The following is a 25,668-nucleotide window of genomic DNA, read 5'->3' as shown; positions in this document are numbered from 1 at the left end:
TCAGGGCTGAATTTATTTCTGGGTGCTCCAGGGTAGAGTCCGTTTCCTTGCCTGTCTAGCCTTTGGAGGCTGCCTGCATTCCTTGGCTCATGACCCTCTCCATCTGCAAAGCCAGCAGTGGTGGCTTGAGCTGTTATCACATCAAAGCACTCTTTTTCTTTTGCCTTGCTCTTTCCCTTTTTGGGACTCTTGTGGTTACATTGAGCTCTGGAGGATAATCCAGGTTAACCTTTCTATTTTAAGGTCAGCTGATTAGCAAACCCAATGCCATTTGCAACCCTAATTCTCCTTTGCCATGCAAAATAATTACACTTTTGAGGATTAGCCTTTCACACCTGGTATTTTTTTATTTGTTGCCAGACACCTGACTCTCACCTTTTTAGGTGCTGGATATTTTTGTACTCCTATAAATATCCAGAGGTTTATTCTAGGATACACTGAGTTTAATTGGAAACAGTTTGAACCTTTTGAGGCTTGCTTTTACAGTTTGTTATGAGAGGTCAGAGCAGCCTAGTCTAGGACTAATTGTGCCCTAATACTGAGGCAGTATCATCCTGAGTATTCTATCTGCAACCTCATGAATTTTTAAGCTCTTCTACTGTAGTTGATAAAGTAAGAAACTCTTCCCAGCCTTTGTGATCTCTCGGGATTGTTCTTTATAATCCTTTTTCTTGCCTTGGGCTGTTTCCTCACTCATGCACACCTACACTGATCAGTCCCAGCTGAAGACTTGAGGTGGACCGGATGTATAGCTTTGAGTTCTGTGTGTATGTGTATACACAAGTTACTGTGTGTTTATGTGTGCATGTGTGTGTGTGTGTGTGTGTGCAGTTCTCTTTTCTCCAGTATTCTGCCTTGCAAACGTAGTGCCTGTGACCTCCTTAACCTCCCAACAATATCTTTACGCAGGGATACTGCTGGGCTCCTGCAGGCCCCTCCTTCCCTGTGCAGCAGCCTGGACACTCTCTCAGGGCAATTTACTCATTTAGTTCATTTCTCTTCTCCAGAAATTATTGTCCTGTCCTGCCTAACATCCAATATCTGAAGCATATGTTTCAGGTATTTTATCTCGCTTTTTAGTTGTTTCAAGTGGGAGAGTCTATTGGTCTTTGTTACTCTCTCTTTGCCAGAAGTGCAACTCAAACATTTGTTTTTTCCCACATGTTTCACTTCAGTAAGGACAACAATGGTACCCAAATATTTAACAACTGACAGGTCTTGGGCACTAACCAAAAAGAACAAGTGCTGGGCAAAAGTACTGATATGGCCATGCTGGTGTTTACTAGCTAAAATTCAGTCATGTGTAGTGATAAAACCCTATAATTCACCCAGTTCAGGGTTTTGTCACTGACAATCCCAGTAAGACAAAATGAGCTTTGCAATAAGGCTAACTTGGGTTTGGATTTTGACTCTGCCGTTTCTAGGGGACAGTTTGACTTAAATTTCCTCCATTCTTTAAGTTCTACACTATTATAGTGGAGATTAAGTGTGATAAAGTATCTGAAGGTGCCTTGCATATTGCCTGGCAAATAAAGTACTCCGTAAAAGCGAGTACCCATCCCCTTTCAAACCTTCTTCCATGATCCATTTAGATTCCTTAAGGCCAACCACAATATCTTGCTAACACCAGATTTTTAATCAGAAAGCAGTTCACCCAAGAGCAAAAATGAGACTATACCTAGAAGCTGTTTATGGAGAAAAGGTCTGAAAGAATCAGAACTGTGAAGTGATGGGGTGGGAGAATATTAGGTGGTGGTCACCATAGCTAAGAAACCCTCCGGGCAGGTCGGTGTGAGGTCAGTCTCCCCCTGCACAGGAGAGCCCAGGGCAAGGTGGGCCCGCCCTAGCAGGTGTGTGTGGGAGAGGCCGGGGAGAGGTACCCCACACGCCAGTGCCCTTCGATGGGCTCGGCCGGAAGCTGTGCATTCTCCTGATGCAGACCTCTCTGCTTCTGGAGGTGCTAACAGTTCAGAGCTATCCTGGCACAGCCCCTTGACACATGGTGGCAAAGGGGGACAGTGTAAGGGACACACTGTGGGACTTGATTTCTCTGATGTCCCCATTGTGGATTAGGATTTATCTCTTATACATATGACTTTGTTTTCATGATCGACTGTGCAGGTGTCCTTGAAGTAACTGCATGTACTGTCAGCCCTTTTGTTTCATTTCAGGGATCCTTTTTTGGCAAATTAAGATAACTTTTATTTGTTCCCTTTATTTTCTCCAAATATTTTGGTCCCTCTGGAAGCATGAAGCATAAACACTTGTCTTCATTCAAACTTTCAGTGCTCTTAGCACTTAACGCACAGCTTGATCATATGCACTTGATGACAGTGTCCAGTGAGGGTGTTACGGAGTTTTTTGTTGCAGACACTGAGTAAGAAAATGAGCGGAAAGGGCCCCAGAGTAAACCCTCTTGACACACACCTGATACATCCTCCCGGTTTATTCTATTTTAGTTTCAATTGGCTCTGTTTACTCAACAAATACTTATGCTGAAATTATTCATTTCACTCATGGCTCTGTCCCATCACTCTGTGATTGGTGGGAGTTTTCAAATTCTTTTGACTGACTTAACAGATGTATTTGAAGAAAAAAGTCATCTATTTTTGTTACAGACAAAACAAAGAAACAAAAAACATGACTGAATGAGAGTGTGAGTGCCCAAGCTAACGTTTCTATCAGACACGTGCACAGCTCCCGTTCAGCTGCAACAAACAGACATAGATTAGCCGGATTAGCCGGCCCTCATCCTCCTCTCTGATAGATCCGTATTTTGTAATCTCAGTCCCCTATGGGCACTTCTGATGTAAACTCGACCTGAATGAAGCCTGCTGGTCCAGAGAAGTTCTGGTATTAAGAGGACGAGACAGATACATAATGATGTAGAGAAACAATGATAAATACAACACCCAACAGTCCTCTACCCTCAAAAAGCCATGTGATAAATGCAGTAAAAATGACTGTGATCAGAAGTATGGCCCCGGCCCCAAGGGGCATCCGCTCTCTGACTAGGTGATGTATTTACCGAGCGTTCTCGGCTTCAGTGTGGGGACGCAGTGGCTCAGCGAGATAGATACTTTTAAAGAGGAAAACCACTACAATTCAGAGTATGGTTGGGCTCTTTTCAAGATGGTGGCACAGGTGCTGTGTGTGACTGCTTATTTGCTGCCACTTTTGAATGCAGCTGTGTGATCATGTGTCTGTGTCACTATGTGCTGAGCACCTTGGGCCAGGCGTCCTGACTTACCCCTGTGCCCCTGGTATCTAGCACATTGCCTAGAAACCTTGTAGCTGATTCATAAATGCTCAGAGGGACCTAGGCAGTATGCCACTTAGCTCATCACTTTTTCTAGCCGTAAAACTTAGTAGATGGCAAAGTTCTGCTGAGACGAAAACTATGGGTTATAGAGAGAAGAATGAGGACACGCACACACATTCATTGTCCCTTGCTCTCACTGTCTTCCCCTCCCTCCTGTCATGCTTGCGTATATATTTTAAAGAGCAATAAGATACTAAATTCTTTTTTCTTTTAAGTGAGAGTAGGGGAGATAGATAGACTCCCGCATGTGCTATGACAGGAATCCACCAAGCAACCCCGTCTGGGGCCAATGCTCTGCCCATCTGGGGCCACGCCCCCCAACCAAGCTATTTTTAGCACCTGAGGTGGAGGCTCCATGGAGCCATCCTCAGTGTCTAGGCCAATGCACTGGTATCAATTGAGCCATGGCTGCAGGAGGGAAAGAGGCGGGGTGGGGGAGAAACAAATGGTCGCCTCTCCTGTGTGCCCTGACTGGGAATCAAACACAGGACTTCCACACACCAGGCCAACACTACCACTGAGCCAACCAGCCAAGGCCAGATACTGAATTCTCTTTCTGTTCATGATAAGCACTCAGCACTCTTGTGGAGCCTCAGGGTCCTTTGAAATAGAAAATCCTAAGTGTAGTTTATATTTGAGTATTGATTTTTTTGTTTGTAAATTGCTGACACATAAATGCCTATCATATAATTTGACATCTCTAATAACAATGTGAAGTAGGCAGTGTACAGATCAAGATGAGGTGGATATGAGACTGAACCCCAGATTGTTCATCCCTCTGCCTTTTCCCTCTGCCTGTGCCTCTGTGGACACTGTAAGCACCTAGGCCTTCATTGAAGCCAGGACAGTATGGACCACAGCCTGTCTCTCCTCCCATTCTGCTGAGACTGTGGGCATGGGTCTCAACTTAAGATTAAAAACTTCACTTTTCTCATTCATCTGTAAAAGGGGGAAAATCTTGGAGAGATGTAATGAGGACTAGCTTATTAAATGATTTAAAAAGGATTTTGAAAATATAGTATTATATAAAGGTTTTGTGACAATTCAAAACCTCTTGAGAATGAGGATGAGATATAGACCCTCAAATGAAGAAAAGAATTCTTTGAATTTACAACTAGACAGAAAATAATTAATTTCAGATGAACACCTGGGTGATAGTCTCTGTTTTGACCCTTAAACTCTCCAGGAAAAACATGGAGGTATGTTTTTCATGGAGGAAGTGCGCTGTCTGCATTTATAATATTGAGGGATCGACACTGCGTAGAAGACGCTACCAGAGCAAGTCGTCTTGAAGCGCTTCTCCAAGTAGACTGTACTCAGCCCGAAGGCGGATTAGGTGTAAATGGCAATTTGTTAGTGGAATTATCTCATTTTAGTTTACTCCTCTGAAGAGTTAGCCACTGGAATTCCTCAGGGTGTTGCTAGAAATGAAAGGCTATCAGAGATTATGATTTGGCATTGGTGCTTTCTAAATTAAAATGCACATCAACATACAAATGATCAAATCTGGCCAGGGCCTCAGGTATAATGAAGTATTTTTAAAGTCTGCTGCTGCTCAGTTTTAATTTACAGTCTTGTACTCGCACAGTGTCTTGGTCATGCTGTGCGGGTGTGTAGCCTAGGAGCAATAGGCTCTACCATAAGACGTAAGTTTCTGTAGGTTATGCTATATAGTTTGTGTAAGTGCACTCTAAGATGTTTGCACATAGATGTAAGTGCATGTGTGTGTGTGTGTGTGTGTGTGTAAAGAAGCTTAATAACATAAACATATTAATTTTAGTTAATAAAATATATTACAGAAGGGAAAAGCTAATTTTAAGGGGAAAGCAGATATACTAAATTTATGGGTGAACACAGTTGACGTGTAACAATCATCCTGGCACAAAAAAAAAAACCAGAGAAGAAACAGCTCTGAACTCTGTAATTCTCATATCCTGGGTCCTTAGGGGTAGGGAGTAGTTTTTTCCCTAACACTAAACTGGGAGAGATTTTTCCCGTGGGGAATCTACATGGCACTGCTTGTTCAGTTGTTTTCCTAGAAGACCCTTCTGATTTCCACTGAAAAAAAGGACTTCTTGGAATTAAAATAAATAATAAAACATTAACTTGGAGAGCAACAGAGAATTGGGATATGCCTTTTATTATTTATTTATTTAATTTTAATTTAGAAATTAAATTTAATGGAGTGACATTGGTCCATAAGAACACATAGGTTTCAGGTAGACTTCTCTAGAGCGTTCGAAGTATTGATTACATTGTGTGCCCATCACCCAAAGTTAAATAATTGTTTAAAAGGAAAGCAGAGTTGCCTGACCTGTGGCGGCGCAGTGGATGAAGTGTTGACCTGGAACACTGAGGTCGCCAGTTCAAATCCCTGCACTTGTCTGATGAAGGCACATATGGGAGTTGATGCTTCCTGCTCCTCCCCCCTTTCTCTCTCTCTCATTCTCATTCTCTCTCCTTTCTAAAATGAATAAATAAAGAATAAATAAAAATTTTTTAATAATAAAGGAAAGCAGGCTTGTACAGTGTACACTGTATAGCACACATGTATAGTTGTACACATCAAAATATAGATAATGTTCACCATTAAAATGACAGCTGCGCCCTGGCCGGTTGGCTCAGCGGTAGAGCGTCGGCCTAGCGTGCGGAGGACCCAGGTTCGATTCCTGGCCAGGGCACACAGGAGAAGCGCCCATTTGCTTCTCCACCCCTCCACCGCGCTTTCCTCTCTGTCTCTCTCTTCCCCTCCCGCAGCCAAGGCTCCATTGGAGCAAAGATGGCCCGGGCGCTGGGGATGGCTCTGTGGCCTCTGCCTCAGGCGCTAGAGAGGCTCTGGTCGCAACATGGCGATGCCCAGGATGGGCAGAGCATCGCCCCCTGGTGGGCAGAGCATCGCCCCTGGTGGGCGTGCCGGGTGGATCCCGGTCGGGCGCATGCGGGAGTCTGTCTGACTGTCTCTCCCTGTTTCCAGCTTCAGAAAAATGAAAAAAATAATAATAATAATAATAAAATAAAATAAAATGACAGCTGCTATGTATCTAGTGCTTCCCCTATACCAGGCACTCTTTTAGCTCTTTATGTATTTTCGCTCATTTAATCCTCAAAGTCACACTATAAGGTATTATTTCTAGTCCTTTTGCAGACTGAGAACCAAGGTGTGGAGAGACTAGTCAGGTGGGCAAGAGGGTGAACCTGCCCTTGAACCTAGGATTCAGACTATCTCTCATTTGTTTTTCCTGACAAAGCTTCCTCCTTTCTTTCCATCTTCAATTCTGGTTCCTGCCCTTATTTCCTCACTGCTACCCATCAGCTACATTTTCTTTATTTTATTTATTTACTTATTTTTAAATATTTATTTTTCTTCATTTTAGAGAGTGGAGAGAGAGAGAGAGAGAGAGAGAGAAGGAGGGGGAGGAACAGAAAGCATCAACTTGCAAATGTGCCTTTACCAGGCAAGCCCAGGTTTTTGAACCAGTGACCTTAGCATTTCAGGTCGATGCTTTATTCAGTGTGCCATCACAAGTCAGGCTGTTTTTTTATTTATTTTAAGTGAAAGGAAGGAAGATAGAGAGACAGACTACTGCATGTGCCCCAACTGGGATCCACCCTGCAACCCCTATCTGGGGCCAATGCTCGAATCAACCAAGCTATGCTCAGCGCCTGAGGCTGATGCTGGGACCATCCAAGTCACTGGCTGTGCAAGGGGAAGAGAGAAAAAAGGAGAATCAAGAGGGGCATAGAAGCAGATGGTTGCTTCTCATTTATGCCCTGACCTAGGATTTATGAGATTGAACCCAGGATGAACGCATGCCAGGCTGATGCTCTATCCACTAAGCTATCCAGCCAAGGCCCCTTTATTTTTTCCATCTTTATTTTTCTCTTCGTTGACCATCCTATAAAATTGAAGATAGTGTTTATTGAATATGGTTTATACTTCCTATTGAAAATTTAAATAGGAGATGAGTTAGGATTTTGTTTTTACCTCTTTTGTGAGCTTGCTTGGATTGCGTAGTGCTTCACTTATGCCACTGTTAAATGATAGCATTCCCCTGTGGCGTGAAAGGACATTGTAATAAAAAGACACCCCTTGCTGTCCTGAATTTCCTAAGCGTGCCCACCCTGGTTGACCTTATATGGATTTATATGATACTGTGCTTCCCTTCCTGCCTCTCCAGCTCCTTCTTTAAGATCAGGGCTGTGTGCTTGCAGCCACAAGCTGGCAGGAGAGTGAGTACGAGTGTGTCTCACAGACGGCGCATTAAACATCACTCAGAGCCCGGTCCTGTCAATGTATTCTGTGATCCTCAGCATGCCCTCAACCCTTGTGCCTCTCAGTCTCATTACCTGTGACGTGTACGTAACCATCATCATCATTTTCTAATGATGATAAGAGTCGTAACTAGCAGAAATCCTCATGGCTCTCATTGTGTAGTTAATAAGGAAAAGAATGCCAGACATCACTGGTTCTAGGATCTTATATCAGATGGTGGATTGACCAAATATTTCATTGTCTTGTCCCTTTAGTGTGAACTCTGTAAATTCTGTGAATTTTGTGATTCCTTTCATTCATTTGACGAGTATTTCTTTTAGTTGACACTATGTGCCAAAAAGTCGGTTGGAACTAGTAGGGAGGGTGATGATTAAGTTAGCCAGTCGTTCTTTCCCACACAATCTGCTATAAAAATTAAATTAATATGAGGTTACTCTATGATTTAAAAATAACACGTGATTTGAAGTTTCCTTTAGGAGAACTCTGATATGTTTACTCTTAAAATAGGTTTATTTTCTCTCCCAAGTCCACAGCTATATGCTGATCTTATTTAAAGAGACTGACTCTATATTGCTTCAGTGGCTTCAAACAGTAAGTTTAAATTGAAACCTACATAAATTGTTTAAAATAATAAGATGTGAATGTTTTCCTTGAAGCTAAATATTGAATAAGCTTTCCTCTGTTCTTGTTTAAACTTATGAGATGTTACCTATCTCCCAGGTGCTTTGTAAGCTGAAACCAAGGTTGATAAATAAAATCAAAAGGTTGATTCTCCTTCATATTGCCTTAGAAAGAGGCAGATTTCAAAGGGACTGTCCCTGTGAAGACGTTCCTGTGCTGTGAAATGCCCCCTCTCCTGTCATGACCACTGACTTCCAAGAAAGGGGACAGTTCTGCAAAGACAGGAGGCACTGAGTGCCAGAAAGGAACGTGTTGACGTAAATTAGTCTTTCAGCATATACCTGAGTGTCCCCACTTCTTAGAAAGGTAGACAGATAAGTGGATAAATAGATAATTAGAATTATCTAATTAAAGAGTGCTTTTTATGTGCTTGACTGAATATACAAAAATATTTCTTAAGATTCAATAGTGTTTTTCCTCTACTTTCTGCTCCTGTGCCATTAGCCTGTCAGGACAAAGCAGAGAACACCGAGAGCCTATTCAGTTCTTTTTTTTTTTTAAATCATTATATAACAGTCCTGCTGTACAAAGTCACATAGCATCATACAGAGAGAAAATTAATCATCAGCTAATGAGATAGGGATGTGAAAAGAAGTTTGAAAGAAGTAATTTCGAGTCCCCAGTTAGAGCCTATTCTCTTGGGTCTTCCATGGGCATCACTGGCTGATCCCAGAGGGGAGGGAAGGGAAGGGAAGGGAAGGGAGCGGGAAGGACAGAAGAGCGTGGGGGAAGATATAGAAGCTATAGCTTCTAGGCACATAAAGAGGCTTTTCAATATTCCACATGAGAGCCAGTGAGAATCTAAATAGCAATGGGGAGAAAACAGATAATGTAGAAAACCTTTCAAAGGTAGGTCAGCCTGAAAGGTCTTGGCATACAACGGGGATGCATTTGCCTATTGAGGTTTTAAACTAGGAACTGTGAGGAAGAGGGAGTACCATTAAAAGAAATAGGAAAACCCTCAAGTTATTTAATCTGTTCAAGCGTGTTTACTAGGAATGATAGGGCAGATGCCCTAGATGTTGCAAATGGATTGCTACAGAGTACATTTAGACAAGATGTAGAAACAAGTGAGAGGGTGCCAGCAGGTCACAGAACAGGGGAAATAAGTTAACGCGAGCCTCCAACACAAGGAATTAAGAATAACCCCACATACAGTGAGACTTGGTAATGACCTTCAAAACTGGAAATCAACAGTCAAGGGGTCAGACGTCAATGTCAATGGGGCGGAGTCTAAATGGATTTGTCTAAGAGGATTTTCTCTGCTTCTGTGGCTGAGTCTGTCTTGCAAAAAGAAATTTGCTGGTAAATTAGAAGGGGCAGGAACTTAAAGGGAGGGTTGTCCTGCCATTGTATAGATATTGAGGGTCAGGGAGAGAAAATTTGAGATGGGAGGAGAGCCTAAGAAGACCGATTTTGTAAAATTCAATGGAAAATGCAAACTCTTTTATTTCTTTTCAAAATATCAACCTCGAAGTTGCACAATGGCCTCCTGCAGAGACAAGATGTGTGGCTCAGTTGAATGAGGTCATTTGACGTGTCTCAGCTGTGATGGGACCGTGAAAAAGACTCGCATAATGAAATGATGGGACGTTTGCAGCGCAGCAAGCAAGCATTCAAACGTGACCATTGTGTTTAGTCATAATGGGCCAAGTCAGTAAAAGAAAAAAATAAGGCTTATAGTCAAAAAGGTGGAGAGCACTGATAATCCAATAGGCCAGCTTCTACCTGGACCATTTCTGGGGATAACCTTAGACATCTTCAAAAGTGGGTTTCAGAGAAAGACAGTCATTACATGGAAGGATTAAAGGAAGCGGAATGTTGAGACTGGCTGGGAGCAGACTTAGCTCTTCCGGTGAGCTTTCTTCATGAGTTTGATCAGTAACGATAAGAAAGAGAATTATACCTGTGAGAGTAGCCCAGGAGGGCAGAGCAAGGGCATTGGCTTTTACTACAGGATATCAGGTTCTGAGTCAGCACATGAGGGGTAAATCTCTCATTGTGAAAACTGTTAGAGTGGCATGGGCCATCCTGGCAGGCAGTGAATGTATTGTCAGTAGACATGTCTGGAAGAAGACAGGATGGAGTGATGTTGGAAAACTCAAATGCACAGTGATGAAGCAGGAGGAATCTTTATTCTAATTCCAGCTCTATTCTTTTGTTATTTTACATTTTTATTGAATTTATTAGGGTGACATTGGTTAATAAAATTATATAGGTGTCAGGTGTACAATAAATATTTTTAATTTAATTTTAATTTTATTTTATTGATTTTAGAGAGTTAGGAAGGGAGAGAGAGAGAGAGATCATTGATATGTTTCTGTACTGACAACTTCTGTGCTCCAGTGCAACACTCTAACCAACCAAGCTATCCAGACAGGCCACACCTCTGATTTAAATGTCTCATAACAGTTGTCATACTATATTATCATTTTCTGTTTAATTCTTTCTGCCACAAGACTCTCACTCCTATGAAGGAAGGACTCATAATGTCTTTGCAGGCAAAGTACCTCGCAAAACATATACCACCTGGTAGACACTCAACTGTTTGTCAAATGAAACACTTTGTCATCGTCATCATGATCCTTTATGTGTGTACACTGTTAATAATGCATCTATATGTTTACATAAATATTTATTTTACATAACATACATATGTATTAATGTTGTATGTAATTATTACCATTTATTGAGTATTTACCATGTACTAGACATTTATGTTAAACACTTTGGGGTTTTTAATCCCTTGTAATCCTCACAAGAATATTAAATATGATTATCCCCATTTTAAAGATTATAAACCAGGCTTAGAAAGATTAAATTTCCAGGGGTCACCAAGCTAGTGCATGGCAAACCCAGGAACTGGACCCTTAACACATTTATTTATTTATTTATTTAGTTAGTTATTTAGTTATTTATTTTAACAAGTGAGAGAGAAACAGGAAAAGAGTGAGATGCAAAGCATCACCTCATAGTTGTGGCACCTTAGTTGTTTAGTTGTTCATTAATTGCTTCTCATATATGCCTTGAAGCAGCTCCAGCTGAGCCAGAGACCCCTTACTCAAGCCAATGACCTTGAGCTTCAAGCCAGCAACCATGTGGTCATGTTGATGATCCCATTCTCATGCCAGCGCCCCTGTGGTCAAGCTGGTGAGCCTGCGCTCAAGCTGGCGAGCTCAGGCTTTTGAACCTGGGACTTCAGCATCCCAGGTCAACATTCTGTCCACCGTGCCACCATCAATTAGGCTTGGACACTGAACAGTTTGATATGCTACTTTCACACAGGTTGTCTGCTCTGACGTTCCCACTTTGTGGAGGTAGTTTGTCTGGTGCTCATGTCCACATTCACCTGATGAAAACACTGAAGCTCAGACGACAGGTTAAAGAACCTGTTGGCCTCATGGTCACCCAGCTGTGACGAGAGCCTTTTGCTTCAAGATCACCTTTTTAAAAATGACTTTTTTGTTGTTGAGTATAAGTTCATTTTTAAGAATATGGGATGAAAAAAGCATTACTTTAATAGTTCATGAACTTAACTGACATAGAAGAACAGGGTTTAAAAGTTGCAATGGGAAACTATTGTGAGAAATAGTTTCTCTATCCTAAAGTTCCAGTAAGAATGGCCTTGCAGCCTGACCAGGTGGTGGTTCCGTAGATAAAGAATCAGACTGGGACACAGAGGATCCAGTTTTGAAAACCTGAGGTCACTGGCTTGAGCATGGGCTCACCAGCTTGAGCCAGGGGTCACTGGCTTGATGGCTTGAGCATGGGATCATAGACATAACCCCAAGGTCGCTGGCTTGAGCAAGGGGTCATTCACTCTGCTGTAGCATTCCTCCCCACCCCACCCCCGTCAAGGCACATATGAGAAAGCAATCAATGAACAACTAAGGAGCTGCAACAAAGAATTGATGCTTCTCATCTCTCTTCTTTCCTGTCTGTCTGTCCTTATCTGTCCCTCTCTCTGATTCTCTGTCTGTCAAAAAAAAAAAAAAAAAAAAAAAAGGCCTTGCATATCATATGGTTTCTCTTTTAAGTGAGGCTAGATCCTATTTTGAATCAAGAATTCTTGGAGAAAAGAGAGGAGCTACTGCACATGTATCAGAGCCCCTCTAGTGTATCTCTCCACCCTGTACTAGTCCTGGTCCAGGGTGCCCACATTCTCAGCATCTCCCTGGACTTGAGGTCTCATCTGGGTCTCAGGGAGGGAAAGGGGGCCTTAGAGCCCTGGATTTTGGGACTCAGCATCCAGTTGGGCTTGACTGGGGTCAGGCTCTGCCCTTTGCCCCAGTACTGATGACTGGGTGTCTGCCTCCAACCCCAAACCCCAGGCCTCAGTTTTGCTGTCTGGACCCTGTCTTGCTTCTCCAGCCCGAGTCACAACTCAAATAACCTGCATAATTTCCTGGTGTTTCTTGACCTGTGATACTATATTGCTATAGGCAAACTTCAGGTACCCCTGGACTGAGTCAGAACCTGAGACCTGGGTGATCCAGGCCCAGTGACCTATGCATGGAGTCCCCTGGCACAACTGGCCTGCCTAGATTTGTGTTTTGTCTGCTGCTAGCAATCCCTAGCCAGGACTAGGCATGTAGTGCTACCCTTTGGCTTGACTGCTGCCTCTTTTCTTGTATTATTCTCTTAGAGTACTGTGCCCTGCTTTCTAAGCCAGACTTGTTCTTTGCACTGATAGCTTACCTCTGTCTCCTCCGCTGCAGCCCAGCCTAGCCCAGCATCCGTGCTTACACCTGACTAATTATGCCCAGCCCTTTCTGGAGACAGGTCTCTATAATTTTTCTTTCAAATGGGATCTAGTTCTCCCCTCAAATATGAGACTCTTTACCAAGGCAGCAAAGGGGCAAGCCACTAGTGGGGTGAGCAGGTGGAGAGAGAAGGGGGAGGGAAGGCAGTCCGGCCAGCATGGCCTCTGGCCCGGCTGAGTGTGCACTTGACCATCGGTGGCTGCCATCCCAGAGAGCATAAAACCCAAGCCTACTAGCTTAAACGGCAGGAGAGCTTCTGACCTGGTCTGACCCTGCAGCCCCTCAGTACATTGCAGCCTACCTGCCAAGTGCTCACTACACAGTAATAGCCGTGGCGAATATTTGGAATTCCCCTGACCTGTCAGGCCTCCTTGGCAGGTCCCTTCTTGGATGGCTCTCTTAGTCCTTTGAGCCTAACTCTTCTGTTGAGTTTGATGCCCATACTTTTCGTTCTCCTCAAACCCTGTAGTTTCTTCAAGTGGGGACATATTACAGTTACCTCTGTGACTCCAGATGCTGACAATAATATGTACCCAATAAATAAATGATGAATGAATGAATGAAACTGCCATGTCTCTAAAGACCTGAATTAAAAACCCCAACAGCCCTCTGAAAAATACTCATGTAATTGATAAAACCCTGGACTATGTATGTATGAATTAGCAAAGAGATATATGTTTTTGTCTTCATCTTGTCCGGTTGGGAAAAGACAATTAAAAAGAAATATTTTCTACTCTTTGGCCTTGCTGCCTCTGCGCTTGCGGCCAGCAATGCAGGGAGGGGCCCTGGGGGCCACAGTCCTGGAAGTAAATAACCCTTCCTCTTGTTCAAGCTCACTTTCTAAAAGAAAGTTCAACTATATGTTTAATTGGATTCTTTCTTGCTGCAACTTAAGCCTTCTTTCTCCTTCCCCTAAGTAGAATTAGAACTCATTATCTCTGAAGTTCATGGGGACACCTTTTCTAAGCAAAAGAACGACCTGACCCTGAGAGCATACCTCTCTCCTCACCTCTGTCCTCCTTTGGGTGTGTATTTCTCAGGCTTTCAAAAATTGAGCATTTGCTTTAATGAGTTAGTCTATGGTAGGTTCCTGTGCTATTTGAGAAAACAATTTCCATCTGTTCATATATTGTTAAAAACTAATGGGTTCTTTAAAAAAAAAGAAAAAGTTTAATCCTTCCCTACTTCCTTCCTCAAACACTGAATTTCAGACCCTTTGAGGTTCACCATAATTTCAGTGTTAATTCCTTTCTAAGCTCTTTGAAGCTACTGCGCTCACCATGCAGATTTTATTAAACCTCACGGTCTCTTCATGCGGGTGTATCAGACAAAGCAAAGTAACTCTTGCTGTATATTAAAATATTTTGCTCAAGAGCGGTGTCTTTCGTCCCCCTTTCTGAAGATGTCTTTATTTAATTGGCCTTCAACAACAAAACAGAAGTCTGTTACAACTAAAAAAGAATGCAAAACCTGGGCTTCTCATCTCATCTGTGGGAAACATCTGGTTATTATAATCCACAGGCCTCTCATTTCAGGGTGTGCAGCCCTGAGTGGTATCAGCCTTAAATCACCCTGTGTTGGCAAACAATGGTGAGGGCCAGGCCAGGAAAGAAACCAGCAGAGTTTATGTTCAGATGAGATTAAATAAAGGCATAAACATGCCAATATTCCCATTTCTGTTTCTGTATATTCACCTTGCAAGCTGGTGTGTTATTTCAATAATGATGACATTGAAAACCATTGTATTCTGTAACTTTTCTTTCAGAGTTGGCATCTGGATCAGAAGGCTACATCTTGATTTTCTGGGGGTTTTTGTTGTTTTTTAGAGAGAGAGATAGAGAAAATGGAGGGACAGGCAGATAGGAAGACAGAGAGATGAGAAGCATCAGCTTAGAGTTGTGGCATCTTAATTGTTCATTGATAGCTTTCTCATATGTGCCTTGATGGGGGCAGGTGACTGCAGCAGAGCAAGTGAACACTTGCTCAAGCCAGCGACCTTGGGCTTCAAGCCAGCAACCTTTTGGTTCAAGGCAGTGACCATGGGTTTATGTCTATGATTCCATGCTCAAGCTCATGACCCCATACTCAAGCTGGTGACCCTGGGTTCAAGCTGGTTAGCCTGTGCTCAAACCAGATAAGCCCACACTCAAACCAGTGACCTTGGGGTTTCGAACCTGGGTCCTTGGAGTTCCAGGCTGACACTGTACCCACTGCCACCACTGCCTGGTCAGGCTACATCTTGATTTTCTCAAAGAACAGAGTAAATTTCAACTAATAGCATGTATTAGATGAATGGTCAACTAATAGCATGTATTAGATGAATGGTCAAGTTGAGTCATCTTAGGTATGGAAACTGTGAAGTAGTTAAAAAGAGACGTGTTTAAAAATGGATCAAAGACCCGAGCTCCAGTTCTAACTCTGCCATTTGTTTGCTTTGTGATTCTGGAAATGTTACTTAACTGCTTTAAGCCTCAATTTCTCTACCGGTAAAGTGGAATAAGATCTGTGAAATTTAAAACCCAAGTGTGAGTCTTGTCTCTGTTACTTCCAAATGTTTGTGTCTTTTGTATAGCGCTTGGTTTTGAGCAATACCAGCACGGATTCCTGGAGTCCTCGAGTCCTGGGGTGCTAGTGCTCCAGGAGATTGTCCAAGCAGCAATCCCAGTTACAGATGAGGAAACTGAGAACCATAGTAATAGAAGAAGTGCTAGAATGTCAACGTGGCTTCTTTCAAAGACATGTTTATTTCACATTCATATTTAGGATTAAAAAAAACAACAAAACCAAAAATAAAAATTGTAGGCCCTGGCAGGTTGGCTCAGCGGTAGAGCATCGGCCTGGCGTGCAGGAGTCCCGGGTTCAATTCCCGGCCAGGGCACACAGGAGAGGCGCCCATTTGCTTCTCTGCCCCTCCCCCTCTCCTTCCTCTCTGTCTCTCTCTTCCCCTCCTGCAGCCAGGGCTCCATTGGAGCAAGGATGGCCCGGGCACTGGGGATGGCTCTGTGGCCTCTGCCTCAGGCGCTAGAGTGGCTCTGGATGCAACAGAGCGACGCCCCAGAGGGGCAGAGCACCGCCCCCTGGTGGGCGTGCCAGGTGGATCCCGGTTGGGTGCATGCGGGAGTCTGTCTTACTGCCTCCCCATTTCCATCTTCGGAAAAACGAAAAATGAAAAAAAATATATAAATAAATAAATAAATAAATAAAAATTGTAAAAGAAACCTCATTTTGCTGAAGTCTCAGTGGTATACTATCAAATTAAGTGGATTTAATAAAATGGGACAGCAGGTCTCTTGGGTCATAGATCAGGCTCACCCTGCTTATTTCATTCAACCCAGAGGAGGAGGGGAAATGTCCAGGGTGGCTAGAGGGAAGTTTTGATAAACCTTTTCCCAGAAAGGAAAGCGCGTGGCGGTCCTTCTGCATGCTCTGGAATGGCTTAGTAAGCCCAAGTGCAGTTGTCATCCCACCTGCCTCTGGGCTTAAGTGACATTATAGCACATAGCAAAGAGCGAGGCCATGCAGGAGCTGAGGCATGTGCGGTACGTGAGAAGCACCGTGGGGAGAGCCAGGAAGGAAGACGAGGAAGGATCTAGGAGAAGGAGGGAGAAAAAGGCAGGAAAGCAAGAGAAGAGAGTTGCATCTGTGAGAACTGTGGTGGAGCGTCGCCATGACTACTATCCCTAGTGGAGTCTGTGCTACTGTTTGTCTACCTAGGAACATTATCACATCACCAGGGAGAGCATCTGTTTTCTGCAAACAGAAATACTCTCAGGAGAGGGAGCCCCTTGCAGCTATTCTAGAAACTCAGTACATTTGAACAGTCCCTGCTCTTAGAAAAGTCTTATTTATTTAAAAAAAAAAAAAGTCCCTTTATATCACCTTTGAAATGACTTGCTTCATTATCACAGTGAAAGAACAATTCAGTGTTTATATTGGAAAACTCATTATTTTTGCCTCCTTCAATTTTTATAAAGGATATTAATTTGTTGTTTTTTATAGAGGGAATAAAGATTTCAGAAGAGTGGTCAATTACTTGCTGATTGAATTATAGGAAGAATGTGATTGTCCAATAGAATTTAGAAATGTATATAATTGATTTTATGCCTGCATGTATGTAACCCAGCAGCAGTAATTATAACTCTTTGTTGTTGTTGTTTATTTCTTGGGGAAAATAGGTTAGGTTGAACTGAATGCATCATAAAGCGCACACATATAAATTGAACTTTTCTAAATCTAGCTCAGTTGGGTAAGAAGGCTCTCTCTTTTTGTTTTGTTTTCCTTAAGTGAGAGGAGGGTGTTAGAGAGACAGAGGAGCTAAAAACAAGACATGTGCCCCAACTAGGATGCATCCACCTGGGGCTGATGCTCAAATTAACCAAGCTATTTTTAGCGGTTGAAACTGACTCTCCGACAAACGAGCCATCCTTAGCGCCTTGAGCCAATGTTCAAACCAATTGAGCCACTGGCTGCGAGAGGGGAAGAGGAAGAAAAGGGGAGAGAGGGGATAAAAAAACAGATGGTGACTTCTCATGTGTGCCCTAACTGGGGATTGAACCCAGGACTTCCGCATGCCAGACCAATATTCTGTCCACTGAGCTAACTGGTCAGAGCCAAGAAAGCTCTTTTGATAAAAGCAGGTTGACAATTAGATTCACAGGGCACTTCAGTGTTGAATGATATTTTTTCCCATATTCTGGGTCATAAAGCAGTGTAAGAAATGCACCGATGTTAAGAAACAGAAGATTGCCTTCACAATAATAGCAAAGCTTCATGGTGCACGGTTCTACACTTTAATATGCTGTGTTCCATTCTGCCATGTTAGTGTTTTAAATGACATAATTTCCTTTTCATGTATTTTTAAGTTCGTCTTTTATTTTCTCTTTACCTTTCTGGAATAGCTTTTTACAGTGCTAGGAGAAATTTCTAAAAAATAAGAAAGCTTAAAGTCAAATAATCTTTTCAGGAAAATACAGAAGTCGATTTCCGATCCACCAACCAAAATGTTATCTTGTGTACTTTTCAGACTCTATCTGTGTACCAGGCTTTGATCCGGGCCTCAACATGATGACTGGGATCACTCCCATTAACCCAATGATACCAGGCCTGGGGCTGGTACCACCTCCGCCTCCAACAGAGGTGGCTGTCATCAAAGAAATAATCCACTGCAAAAGTTGTACCCTTTTCCCTCAAAATCCAAGTAAGTGATGCCTGTAAGAAATGTTTGCTTATCAATTTAAATTTCTTTTTTTTTAATACAGCACTGCATTTGTTTTCAGATGTGACTCAGGGTTTTCCCACATAGCTACACAGAAACGGTGTCCATTCCACAGACATGCTTTGTCTCTAGATGAGAAAAAATCTGTTGGGATGTGGCCATGTGTCTGTCCAGTAGCTGAACCAACACCGTGAAGACAGCACGAGGGGTTTGGGGATATATATTCAGCATGAAGAATCTTTTCACTTGCAATGAAGTCTTGCTTTTGCTGCAGAACAGAGTGTGAAATATGTGAGCACTTCCATCCATCTTCACAAATGTGGGAGAAAAACTCTGAAATGTTTTTTGCTAGATGGAAAATTGAATTAATTTGGCAGTTAGCAATTTGGGAGGGGAGCCTGCATCTCAGACTTCCTCAGCCAAATTGCATTTGCTTGAAGGAAACATACATTTGATGAAATAAATGGGCCAGAATTTTTTTTTTTTTTTTTTTTTTTTTTTTTTTTTTAGCTTCAGAAACTAAGTTTATAGGCTTAAATAGCTAGGATTTTTTTTTATTCATATTAATCAGTGTTGCCTTTTTAAGTGGACTTTTTAAGAGATTGCTTTAGTAATCTACATATAAACTAGGTAAAATGTTGTGACAGTGTACATTTTATCTTTTTATACAGCCTTTCCCAAATTTAATAGTTTGCTCATTTCAATGTGAATAATAATAAAAAAAAATTTTCAGGCCCGGAGTTTCCCAGCCAAGTAAGGAGCGTGAATGCTTTCTGGTTCGATTCCTTGCGTTCTGCCTTGTTGCTATATTCTCTTGCAACAAGACAAAGCAGATAACGAACAGAGGGTTTTCATCATGTTGTCATTTCATCATGCTTTGTACCTTGTGAAGGTTTTTTCCCTCATTTTCTAGGCTTCTGTATTATGAAAGAGAAATGAAATTATGCTAACATTTGCTTTATCTTTATTCACAGACAGGCCTAGCTACTCTGTGTAGAAATGAACACAGAAAGTAAGGAAAGGTTAGGAGGAGGAGAGGAGAGGAGCTAAAAACAAGACACATCCTGGCTGATTAGCTCAGTGGTAGAGTGTTGGCCCAGAGTGTGGAAGTCCCGGTTTGATTCCAGGTCAGGGTACACAGGAAAAGCGACCATCTGCTTCTCCACCCCTCCCCCCTGCCTCCTCCCACAGCCATGGCTTGAATGAGCAAGTTGGCCCCAGGCACTGAGGATGGCTCCATGTCCTCACCTCAGGTGCTTAAATAGCTCTGTGGAGCAATGGAGCAGTGACCCCAGAAGGGCAGAACATTAGCCCTAGACAGGGGTTGCTGGTGGATCCTGGTTCGGGTGCATGCAGGAGACTGTCTGTCTGCCTCCCTGCCTCTCACTTGATTTAAAAATTAAAAATAAAAAAGAAGAAAACGAGAAGAAAAACAACACAGACCACAACTGGGTATAAGTTGATGTAGAAATTCATTACTTGGGCTAGAGACAGTTACTTTGTAAATTTCACTTCAGCCAGGTGAGTGAAAAATACAAGCGCAGCGAAATTAAAGGCAAAACTCTGTTTTTGTTGTGCTTACTTATTAGATCTTCCACCGCCTTCCACAAGAGAACGACCTCCTGGGTGTAAGACGGTGTTTGTTGGAGGATTACCAGAAAATGCTACTGAGGAAATCATTCAAGAGGTCTTTGAGCAGTGTGGTGATATCACAGCGATTCGGAAAAGCAAGAAGAATTTTTGTCACATTCGCTTTGCAGAGGAATTCATGGTTGATAAAGCCATTTACCTTTCTGGTACTTTGCCTTACATAAGGGGTTTTCTAGGCATTCAGTTCTGTTTTATGATGTTAATACGAGTTTATTCCCTCTTTCCTTAATGCACCATAAAATCCTCATGGTTTGGGGCTAGAAAAGGAAGGCTCCTGCCTGTTCCCTGGGCTGCTGGAGGCTCCACATTCAGTCTGTGAAATGTCCCTCGCTGCAGGAATGGTTTCCCACATTCCACATCCAGTCTTTAGGAATTCCATCAAGTTTCTAACTGATGAACGCAAGTGCTTATTAATTGAAGAGCAATATTATGAATCCTGATGACCATTTTTATTATTATGGGATGTAATTCTCTGGGGGAATAAAGTACTCTCGCAGGTTAATTTCAGTTTTCCAGAAGTGATTCACTTTCTAGACACCAGGGGACTGAATCAAGCTTCAGTTCTTTGCAGAAAGTAGTCCGTGGGGGTTAGGAGAAGACCTGGGATCATTGCCCCATTGCTAGGACTATTTTCTCGGTTAAGTCCATCCCCATGATCCCTTCTTTTTTGGTGCCAATTTATATGGGAGATTTTTACAGATGTTGAAATCAAACCTAATGCTGCCTTCAACTCTGTGGGAGTTGAGCAAGCGTGTAGAGTCTGTCTACAAGACCTCTGCCAAGTCTAAACGTTATGGGGCTGGAATTGATGGGTGACTTTAGAAGGATGTATTTTTAGGTTCAATTTATTGCCATTTCCTCACACTTCCCATCTGCACTTGCAGTCTGTCACTCTGGGCACCACCTCCCCTATTCCTGAGGCCAAGCCAATGGGGGAAGGTGAGAAAAGAGTAGGAAACAAAATGCAAGCAGATCTGAACATTACTGCCAGCTTTCCTTGACTTCTGCCTTCGGTGCCTATTGCCATGCCCTTCTCTTGCTAAGCCCAGAAGCCTTGGGGTTATACCAGTATCGTAGAAGCTTTCCCGAACAAGCTAGTGAGATGGAGAACTTTAAACTCTTATTCTGGTAAAAACTTACCAAGTAGAAAAAAAAATCTGACAGCTTTCCAAAATGGAGATGGAAGACAAAACATGGAACAAAAATGTTTTACAACACACAAACAGCTCTGTTGTACGTCTCACGTACTCTCGAGCTGTAGCCTTGGAGTGATCCATGGGACAGTCAGGGACACTGTCACATGCCTGGCACTGCGCTTCACATACCTTGGGCACGATAGCCTCCCTCTGAGACTCCTTTCCCTCATCTGCAAAACTGAGATAGTGACAGTGCTACCTCATAGGACTACTATGAGAAACAAATCAAGGTAATGGATATTAAGTGCTTTGTGGGGCACCTGCAGCATAGAAACCATTCAGTACGAAATGATTGTTTTTTAACATAAACAGGCCAATGGTGGTAAAGAACCGACTTGTTTTTCAGGAACCCTGCCCTGGGAACATGAGTTCTTATGCCAGCTTTACTCATAAAACTATTACTTTATCCCACTCGATTAAATGAAAGGGTTAGAGTAGATTGAAAGTGCTTTGATGCCAACATAGCACAGTGTTTAGACCCAACCAGAAGCCCTGTGAGACACTGCCCAAGCTGAACAGGCCCAAAGGCAGGCATAATATTTATTATGCCTGGATGTTATGATTTTGCCAGCTCGGACCCTGGTCCTGCTTCTCAGCAGGGTCTTGCATTTCCCCTCCATCTGTTCTTTTGAGACAAGAGGAACCCACCCACTACAAAGGCTTTTCCTCCGCCTCCATGCATGGGCAGCTCCCAGCTGTGCCTCTGCTGCCCTGTGCAGGCTGCAGCATCAACCCAGGAAAAGCTGAAAGGCTGAGTATTTGGAGGGACAGGAAGGAGAGAAGGCTGCTCTCCTGCCTGTGTGCTCCTGCAAGCTGGAGCCCAGATGGGAGGCTCTTCTAATTTTAGGACCGGGTTCACATCTGAAGGCCAAGCTAATTTTAGAAACAGCCTCATCAGAATCTCTTGTAAGGCCTTAATGATGATGTTTTGGTGAAAAGAGGGGGTGCTTTTTGGAACTAGAAATGTCTGAAAAGTGGTGCTCTGGACATGAACAACAGAAAGTTGCTTGGTTAGTTGGGACACTGGCCAGCCTTGGGCGCCCTGCCTGCTCAGCTGTTACATATATATCACTGTGGTCCGTAGATTTATTAAATTCCCATGCCCCTCAACCAAGATACACTCTGCTTTAGAATGAACTCGGCTCATCTGTGGGCGGGTGTTTGTGTTTTTGATAGGCATTATGCCTTTTCATTCTTTTTTTTTTTTTTTTTTTTTTTTTTTTAATTTTTCTGAAGCTGGAAACAGGGAGAGACAGTCAGACAGACTCCTGCATGCGCCCGACCAGGATCCACCTGGCACGCCCACCATGGGGCGACGCTCTGCCCACCAGGGGGCGATGCTCTGCCCATCCTGGGCGTCGCCATGTTGCGACCAGAGCCACTCTAGCGCCTGAGGCAGAGGCCACAGAGCCATCCCCAGTGCCCGGGCCATCTTTGCTCCAATGGAGCCTTGGCTGCGGGAGGGGAAGAGAGAGACAGAGAGGAAGGAGGAGGGCGGAGGGGTGGAGAAGCAAATGGGCGCTTCTCCTGTGTGCCCTGGCCGGGAATCGAACACTGTTGAAACCTAGGCCTAAGTAGGGCATAATGGGAATCAGATGTGAGATCTGTTTCAAATTTGTAACTTTTCAAAGGTGTCAAGGGCCTCCTGGGGAGAAGTCAGCCTCTACAGGGATTTCCGGCTGAGTTTCCACCCCAATGCTGCAGTAATCCATTGAAATCTCCCACAAGATCTTGAACATCAGTGCAGGGTGGCCTAGCGTTTCACAGTACCATCGTATTTGTAAAATCCTTACACAGCAAAGGGCTTATTTTGCTCTCCCTTGGGCAGCCCCTGACAGCCAGCCGGGATCTCGCTGGGACCTGTATTTATGTTTTTAAATTCTGAGTATCCCAGGCTGAAGAGCAACCTCAAAGACAAGTCTGCATTTGAAGTTAGACCGGCTCTCCTCTCTGGTTTCAGTTCTGTTTCCGTTGATTTCTCAGATCCAGTTTCTGCTTATAATCTTTGTAAGTTGGGATCTCATAGTAAATCCCCCAAAGATTTGCAGGCCTTTGTTTTTTTTGGTCTAGCTGTGGGTTCTCGTGTTGGCTCGTGTGGCCTTCAGAGATTGTGTGGACAGTTTGTGCAGCACTGAGTGCACAGGGCAGAGAGGAAGGCTGTGACAAGGCCCACTGATTGAAGGTAAAATGTCCTCCTCCTTCATTTCCACACCCCAGAGGATACGTGGAAATGGAAGAGCACTGCAGAATTGCCTTGGTAATTGTGGCTCTGGCCGCTGCTGAAAGAGAACTAACTGTGCGGCTGCATTTTCTAGGAGAATGAAGTGATGGCCTAAAAGTGAGGTGTTGTGGAATTTACTTTCTAGATCTCTTTAAATATCATAGATACTCTTTACTGACTCCTGTGCCATCTCTTTCTACAAAGAATTTAAGAGCACCTCTGCAATAGAATTACAGTAAATTGAGAATATAAAATCAAGGTCATTATAAAGGTATAGGGGAGAAAAACAAAAAGGAATGTGTCAGATTTGTTTTTGAGCTTCCTGGAAGCAAGAGGGAAGAAGGAATTAGGATAAGTGCCGGTTCTTGAGATCATCCTCTTGATTACATGGGCTTGTAAACAGGTAGGCGACCTTCAGACACTTCCAGCAGTTTATTTATTCATCCACAAGTCTGTGATGGGCTGGACTTGGTAGTGCTTCCGGGTTACGGGGAGAAGGATGAGTGCCTCCTCCCCACTTCCGGTAGGAGGGTGTCGTTTGTAGGGGTAGAAATGACAGAGTTCACTTCGTGCGCCCTGCTCAAGGGCCTGGACCTGGCTGTGCCTCCAGGAGGTCACTACCTGACCAGACTTTCCATTGGTTGCAGGTTACCGGATGCGATTAGGGTCCAGCACGGACAAAAAAGATTCGGGCCGCCTTCACGTGGACTTCGCGCAGGCCAGGGATGACTTCTACGAGTGGGAATGCAAGCAGCGGATGCGCGCCCGCGAGGAGCGGCACCGGCGCAAGCTGGAGGAGGACCGGCTGCGGCCGCCCTCGCCGCCCGCCATCATGCACTACTCGGAGCACGAAGCCGCTCTGCTGGCCGAGAAGCTGAAAGGTAGGAGGCTGCGAGTGCACGTGGGCTCTGCTTCCTAAGTGTTCGCTAGCCATCGCCCACTGAGAGAGGGAGGCTGGGGTCTCTGAACACCGAAGTCCTGTGTGTCTCTCCTGTTCCATCGGGGGCTGAGTTCATGTCGGGAGGGAGGGTCGCCTTGAAGGAAGCAGGGTGGCTGTGGTTGGTCCTGCTCTGTGGGACAGCCTCTTGCCCTGTCCCCGGCGCTCTGCCACTGTTCTCTGAATGTGTGTGCACCATCACGACCAAGCTCCTGGAAAGAGGGGCTCCAGCCCTCTGACTTGTGCTGCTTGAGCTGGGCTAGCGTCTACTCCTGGGGGCAGGCCGAGCCCTGGTGTTCCCCCTGCTCCGTAGAGCTTGCACCTGCTCCCAGCTCTTAACCAAGCCTTCCTTAATGCATATCGCTCTGCACTGGGGTCCTTGGAGGATAGAAAAAACATAGAATAGAGTCCCTGTCTTCAGAGATGGAGTTAAAGGGACACTTTTGGCACCTACAGGAAAATTAGGACTAGAAGTGTGTATATTTCATTTCTTCACATGTTTTCTGTGCTCCTCTCAGTTTGATGCTCTGAGACATAAAGTGAACTACAGATGATGGGGGGGGGGGCAGGTTTTGAAATTAGGGTTGTATGTGTATGTGAATTTTTTTTGCCATTACTAATCAAAGCTGAGTGACAGGAGCCACATCTGAGCATTTTACAGGCTGTCCTCTGGTCATTGGGCATGTTAGGTTTTAATGAGTACAGAAGTCACAGTCGCTGGCCATACAGAAATGTTTACAAGTAAACAATTAATGGTAATACAGAGCCAGTGACACGATTGTCCAAGGTATGAGCAACAGGCTTTGAGAACTCAGGAATGAGTGCAAATAATGTTGATGGAAGGTATCAAGGAAGTCTTCACAGAGGAGGAAGAATATGATCTTTGCAGGTTAAATAAGATTTTTTTTTCCCCCACAGAAAAGAATGGGCATTCTAGTTAGATGCTGGAGCCCTAGGAGTAAAGATACAGGAAAGCAGAGTGGACTTTGACACAGGAGACAAAAGGCAGGCTCCCGCTATGGCAAATGTGGGGGCCATCTGGCGTTCACAGAGCAAGGGGCACGGGAAAAGCTGTCTGTGGCCCACAGCAGAGCCCTGAGGCTGCTGCAGGATTAGGGTTTATTCCGTAAGCAGCGAAAAAGCCGTGGAAGGTTTCTTATGATTGGTTCTTTGAGTATTTTAGGGCACAGCTAGTACATAACTTGGAAGTGTGTGAAGTGGATTGGATGTTTTCACTAAAGGAAATGTGTAAAAAGCTGACCAAATCCCATTTTAGAAACAAAGGAAGTTAACATTCTGTGCTTGAAAACAGAATATTTAAACAAAAAGACTTCTTTTAGATTTTTAAAAATTTATTTATTGATATTTTTAGAGAGAGGAGAGAAAGGGGAGGGTAGGAGGAGGTGTGAA

At 43.7% G+C, this 25,668-nt stretch overlaps 1 protein-coding gene across 5 annotated transcripts in view; it reads left to right on the top strand.

Moving 5' to 3' along the window:
• ENOX1 (ecto-NOX disulfide-thiol exchanger 1) overlaps window positions 1-25,668 on the top strand; it is a 617,728-nt gene that overhangs the window by 432,192 nt on the left and 159,868 nt on the right. For all 5 annotated transcript variants that reach the window (XM_066380846.1, XM_066380849.1, XM_066380848.1 and 2 more), the window contains 3 exons: window positions 18,063-18,236; window positions 19,844-20,050; window positions 23,969-24,202. In XM_066380846.1, the coding sequence (XP_066236943.1) occupies window positions 18,063-18,236; window positions 19,844-20,050; window positions 23,969-24,202 (615 nt within the window). The remainder of the gene's footprint in view (window positions 1-18,062; window positions 18,237-19,843; window positions 20,051-23,968; window positions 24,203-25,668) is intronic.

This window comes from Saccopteryx leptura, chromosome 4, assembly GCF_036850995.1.
Source record: "Saccopteryx leptura isolate mSacLep1 chromosome 4, mSacLep1_pri_phased_curated, whole genome shotgun sequence".
Taxonomy (NCBI): Eukaryota; Metazoa; Chordata; class Mammalia; order Chiroptera; family Emballonuridae; genus Saccopteryx; species Saccopteryx leptura.
The sequence above is the reverse complement of the archived record's forward strand: the minus strand, read 5'-3'. Positions and strand labels throughout refer to the sequence as shown.